Source organism: Arachis ipaensis, chromosome B06, assembly GCF_000816755.2.
Source record: "Arachis ipaensis cultivar K30076 chromosome B06, Araip1.1, whole genome shotgun sequence".
Taxonomy (NCBI): Eukaryota; Viridiplantae; Streptophyta; class Magnoliopsida; order Fabales; family Fabaceae; genus Arachis; species Arachis ipaensis.
The window spans coordinates 123,160,857-123,167,471 of record NC_029790.2 but is presented as its reverse complement, the minus strand read 5'-3'; the positions used below and the strand labels follow the sequence as shown (position 1 = coordinate 123,167,471).

The following is a 6,615-nucleotide window of genomic DNA, read 5'->3' as shown; positions in this document are numbered from 1 at the left end:
CAAAAGCATAAAAAAATTTATATTTTTATATTCACAAACATTAAAATCTTTGTAATTATAAATATCTAATAAACATAATTATAAACCAAGTTTTTATCCAAAACATAATTATAAATATTGTTTCCAAAGTAAAATAAACATAATCCAAAACAATTATAAATATTATCTCCAAATCAAAATAAACATAATCCAAAACACTCAATTTTCATATTCATTTTCTTGTAAGTTGGGTTGGGGAAAGTTGGATTTTGGCAAAAAAAATTGCAAAAATTTTTCCTTGCCAAAAAAACACTAAGCCCGGCAAAGAAGTCCGTCCCGCCAAATCTCGCGGTTTAAGCTGTGCGGGTTAGGCGGATTTTTGCTATTTGGTGGTCCCAATTTTTCAACCCGACCCGCCTTTTTTGGCGGGTTACGCAGGCCAGCCCAGCAGGTTTATGCCCGTTTGCCACCCCTAGTCCTATATATATCCATTCACACTATTGTAATAGTTAGGCAGGCTTTTGACTAATAAGATCATTGATTCTATTTTTCATTTCAACTTTTTTTTCTATTACCCTTGTTCCAATATGGTATCAAGAGCGGCACCGATTTGGACTTGAAGCTTCTCCACTCTTCATTTTCTTTTTCCTCTTGTTTCTTTTCCTTTCCCATGGCTTCCACCTCTGATCAAACCCAGAAAATTTTCTTTTTTTTTCATTGCTGACAAATTAACTAAAAATTCTTTTCTTCCATAAAAACAAATTGCCTTGTCCACAATTTTCTCTAAAAAATTTGGAAATCATCTCGATGAAACCAAAATCCCAACCCAATTTGCCACAGAAGCTGACAAAGTTGTTGAAAATGAATCTGCCACCTATCAAGCATGGATTGAACAAGATTATGCGATCCAGACTTGGCTGTTGTCTTCAATGGATATTTCTTTTCAAAATCATATGATTGGATACACTCGAGTTCATCAAAATTGGAATTGTCTCAACACATACTTTGCGGCTCACACCAAATTCCGCATCAAACAACTCAAGACCCAATTAAAATTCATCAAGAAACTCACCCTTCCTGCCACTGAATATCTCCTTCAAATAAAAAAGATTATAGACCATCTTGCTACAGGCAGTTCTCTCCTTACAATTGATGAACAAGTTAATGCTATTCTTGAGGGTTTGAACTCTGACTACAAAGCCTTGTGCACTTTTGTTTTTGGCAGAAAAGAATCATGGACCATTCCCGAACTTGAAGCATTCCTCATCGCACAAGATGAAATGCAAGAACAATTTACCAAAGAAGAAACACCATTAGATCAAGCGAATCTCACCCTAACTTAAATTCCAGGTAACAATTTTACCTCTTCAAACTGACAAGCATCGTTTTTCACATCTCAAAATTTTAGTCGAGGCAATGGTGGGCGTCGAGGCAAAGGAGGACGCTTCTTTCGCGGAGGGCGCAATTCTTGGTAAACCCCAAATCGAATTCAATGTCAACTTTGTGGTCGATTAGGTCATGGAGTTTGGCTGTGTTATTTCCGATTTGATAAGAATTTTAATAACTCTCTTTATTCTTCTCAACGATCTCAGCCTCCACCTTCTCCATCAACCTCCTTTCACAATCCTCAGGCCCTAATTGCCACACCGTCTTCTGTTCAAGATAATGCCTGGTACCCAGATTTTGCAGCTTCAAACCATCTCACTCATGATAAACAAAATTTAATTTCTAGCTCCAAATATAGTGGTTCAAATCATGTCACCATCAGTGATGGAACAGGTATTTGGATCAAGCATATTGGTAAGTCTACTCTAACTTCACCCTCTTCTAATATCCAATTTGCCTTATTTAATTTATTACATGTTTCCAACATTGCTAAAAATTTCATCAATGTTCAAAAGTTTGTTGAGGACAATGGGGTGTATTTGGAATTCCATGCACATTATTGTTGTGTATAGATCTTCTCATTCTAAACAAATCCTTTTGCATGATTCTGAAACAAATGGTATTTACAAATTTCATAATGTGAATGTCCCTGACACTATTTCTCTCGATGCACCAAAAGCCTGTTATACTAACACTGTCTCTCGTGATCTTTGGCATAAACGTCTTGCTCATGCCTCTTCTAGAATTATTGCCTTAGCTCTCCAACATGCCTCCATTCCTTATTCTAATAATATCATTGCTACATCCCTTTGTGATGCATGTTGCAAGGCCAAAAGTCATCAACTTCCTCATTTTTTGTCTCATCACTCTTACACTCATTCCCTTGAACTCATCTTTGCTGATCTTTGAGGTCCCTCCCATGTCCCTTCTTCATCCGGTTTTCGATATTATTTGTCTATTGTTGATTCATACTCTGGCTACGCTTCTATCTTTTTACTTTTCAATAAGTCCCAAACCATCACTGCCTTCAAACAATACAAGGTTTTCAATGAAAATCTCACTGGATACTCTATTAAATGCATTCAAACTGATAATGGAGGAGAATTTACATCTCATGCTTTTAACCTCGAGCATCACACATAGACTCGTTTGTCCTTATTCTCATCCTCAAAATGGTAAAGTCGAATGAAAACAGTCACATAATTGAGTTAGGCTTAGCCATGCTTGCTAATGCCTCTCTCACTCTCAAATTTTGGCTTGATGCTTTCACCAGCGTCACATACATTATTAATCGTCTTCCATCTCCATCTCTTAACAATAAATCTACCTTTGAGCTCCTCTATCACCAAATTCCTGATTACACTTTTTTTCGTATTTTTGGATGTCTTTGCTATCCTCTCTTCGCTGTTACAATAAATATAAACTTGAACATAGATCCAAACCCTGTGTTTTCCTTGGTTATGCCACCAACCACAAAGGTTATAAGTGTTTGGCTTTGGATGGCAAAATTTATGTCTCCCGTCATGTTTATTTTGATGAAATCACTTATCCTTATCATTCACTTTTTTCTGATCATTCATCCAATTCTTCATCCTCTCTTCAATCCACTCCTATTTCTTGTCCAATCATTCATGTGATAACTTATTTTGTTTCTCATCCTCTTCTTTTATCCACTTTACCATTACCCTCTCGTACTACTCTCTCCTCCCCACCTACTACTACTTCTACTAATTCTTCTTCATCTTCATCTAAGTCAGCTACACCTATTTTTTCTAACATTCCTATCACTGGGATTGATGTCCCTGTCCCTTTATCCATCCTCAATAATTCACCTCCTCTAAACACTCATCCCATGCAAACGCGTGCCAAATTCGGTATCACAAAACCCAAAATCCACTGCAGTACTCTTCATTATCAAGCTAATTTATCTACCATTCTCTCTAATGTTGATCAAGCCATACAATTTTCAGAGTGAAAAGTTGCAATGCTCTTCTTAAAAATTGAACTTGGAAAATTGTTAACCCACCTCCTAATGCCACTGTCATTGGATGTCGGTGGCTTTTCACCATCAAGCAAAATCCAGATGGTACTATTAAACGGCACAAAGCACGCCTTGTTGCCAAAGGATTCCACCAAAAAGAGGGTCTAGATTTTGATCAAGCGTTTAGCCTCGTAGTTAAACCAGCCACCATATGTATTCTCCTCACTTTGGCTCTGTCCAAAGGTTGGCACATTCGCCAATGTGACTTCAATATTGCATTCTTTAATGGTAAATTAGATAAAGATGTTTTTTGCTTCAACCACCTGGTTTCACATCTTCTAATCCACATGCTGTTTGCAAGCTTCATAAGGCCCTTTATGGCCTTAAACAAGCACCTCGTGCCTGTTTCACCACACTCACAAATATTCTTCACAATTTTGGTTTTTATCACACAAAATCTTATCACTCCGTTTTTATTCGCACTCACCTACTAACACTACTTACATACTTGTTTATGTTGATGATATTCTTCTTACAGGGACTGACCAAGCCACTATTAATCATCTTATTTCTCAACTAAATGCTATCTTTTCTCTTAAAGATTTAGGCACTTTACATTATTTTCTTGGCATTGAAACTACTTTCTTATCTAACTCTCATATTGTTTTGTCTCAATCCAAGTATATTAAGGACCTTCTTACAAGGGTAGGGATGCTTAATGCCAAACCCATGCCCACCCCTATGGCTACGACACTCAAATTAAGCAATCAGGGTGATGATATCTTTGATGACCCAACATTGTATCGTTCCATCGTCGGGGGACTCCAATATGCGACTATTACTCGCCCTGAAATATTATACTCAGTAAACAAAATTAGTTAATATATGCACAGACCCCTTCACTCTCATTGGTCAGCAATGAAACGCATGTTGCGTTATCTTGCTGGATCACTGCATCATGGTTTGGAGTTCTTTTCTAATTCAGACTTGCGTTTAATTGCCTATAGTAATTCTGATTGGGCTAATAATTTGGATGCTAGGAAATCCACATCTGGATTCTGTGTCTACTTGGGGACCAACCTAATTTCTTGGAGCAGCAATAAGCAGATCAACGTGAGCTGCAGCAGCACCGAAGCCGAGTTTCGCAGCATTGCCTCAACCATGGAAGAACTTCCCTGGCTTCAGACATTGCTCGATGAACTTCATATTCGTGCCTCTCATCCTCCTGTAATCTTTTGCAACAACCTAAGTACCTGTCTTTTGGCTGCTAATCCTGTCCTCCATGGACGATCTAAACACTTTGCCCTTGACATGTCTTTTATTCGAAAATGGGTAGCAAATAAGCAACTCTTTGTCAATCACATCCCCTCCTCAGCTCAAGTCGCTGACATCCTTACGAAGCCCCTTCCAGAAACTAGCTTCAACTTCTTCAAATCCAAACTTAGAGTGCTCTCGTCTGACTCACCTCTAAGTTTGAGGGAGAATATTAAGACTTAGAATATTAAGTCATTGTTGAGACCATTACTATTTGTTTATGTATCTGAAACGCTTAGTGATTGGGCCTATATATATCCATTCACAATATTATAAGTTAGGCTTTTGACTAATAAGATCACTGATTTCATTTTTCATTTCATCTTTCTTTCTATTACCCTTATTCCAATAAGAGGAAGTGGAAGTTCTGGTTGATGTTGAGGGTTTTGAGGCTGACGAGATTTTCGAGGTCGTCAGAGAAGAAGCGGAGGCAGTTGAGGCGAATGTCGATGACCTTGAGAAAGGTGAGGTGTGAGGTGGAGCGTGGAAGGAAGATGAGCTTGTCAGAGTTCACTGATAACTTATTTAGCTTTCTCAGTTTCAAACCAATGCTTTCTAGAAGCTGTATCAGTTTGTTGAAGTGTTGGCACTCAGTTCAAGACCTTAAGCTTACAGAGGCCGCCAATGGAGTTCGGTAGGCTTCTAAGCTGGTTCGAGTGGATGTCCAACACCACTAACTTCACCACATCAGCGCCGGTAACTGTCACATAAGATTTTTCTGTCAAATTTGGTCAAGGAATATGATAGAGGGGCCGCGATGGCTCACTTTGGGACGGACAGGGCCAACATGGCTGTATTTTTTTTTTTTTACTGGAATTGCTGTCCTAATTTAAAATGGACAAAGATCGAGTTGAGTGTTCACTCTATAATATTACTCAATGTAGATCTATTTAAAAATTAAAATTCTTTAAAAAAATTTTAGTATAGATTTAAATATTTAAATTTTTTAGAGGCTTATTTAAATATTTGATCTGTATTTACTTAGTGTTTATATTTGATGGTTAAATTTATTGAATAATTGGTGTAACCAGCTAACTAGTTAATCTGTATTTACTTAGTGTATTTGATGGTTAAATATGTGTTAGATGTGTAATAATTGGTGTAACCAGCTAACTAGAGTGGCTAAATTTGTATCATTCCGGATACTTGAAAAGACTACGAGGAAAAAGAAAATGAGAATATAAAATATACCCGATGACTAAAATCAATCAATATTGAAACAGGAGGATTTGAAAATAGGAAGGGGAAGCAGCATCCCGTCCGCCGTGCGCGGTTGACATTTGTACGAAAGGCGGCGAATCCTAATCCTAATTTGAGGGGAATAAAGAAAAAGGAAAAAAAGAAAACAGAAGCGTGGTGTTTGACACGTGAGAGCGGCTCCTGTTTGACAGAAATGGATACCAAATCCCAATAGGAGGATGTGGCTTACACGCCCTCAAGTCTCCAAGTAAGCTGCTTCGCCTTCTTTCACCTTTCAAGTTTCAACCTCACTTCATTTCCTCTCACCTAATCCATCCATCCATCCATCCATCCCCTCACCTTCTTCTTAATAAATAAAAGAAAACACGCACACACGGGGACAGAAACCAGACATGGATACAGTCCTGTGTGATGAACTCCTTCAAGAGATTTTCCAGAGGCTACCCCCATCATCCTCGTATTCGGTCTCCCTTGTCTGCAAGCGCTGGCTCTTCCTCTACCGTTCTTCTACAACCTCGCTCTCTCTTCGTCTCATCCCTCACCCCAACCTCTTCCCTTCCCTTTCCTCTCTCCTCTCCCAACACCCTTCCCTCTCTTCCCTCTCTCTCCTCTCCTCCTCTGACCCTTCCCCTTCCACCACCTCCCACCTTCTTTCTCTCGTCTCCAATTCCTGCTTTTCCCACACCCTTCTCCACCTCAGATTCCTCGCCGGCCCTCTTTCTCTCTCTCTTCCCTCTTCCCTCTCCAAATCCTGC

At 38.8% G+C, this 6,615-nt stretch overlaps 1 protein-coding gene and 1 pseudogene across 1 annotated transcript in view; one reads left to right on the top strand and one right to left on the bottom strand.

Annotated features, from left to right (window-relative positions):
• Positions 1-6,191, bottom strand: part of LOC110263836 — a 6,711-nt pseudogene extending 520 nt beyond the window's left edge.
• LOC107605092 (F-box/LRR-repeat protein 4) overlaps positions 6,050-6,615 on the top strand; it is a gene marked incomplete in the record, with an annotated part of 3,527 nt that continues 2,961 nt past the window's right edge. Inside the window, 1 exon segment of the mRNA XM_016306842.2 lies at positions 6,050-6,585. Within this exon segment, the coding sequence (XP_016162328.1) occupies positions 6,253-6,585 (333 nt within the window).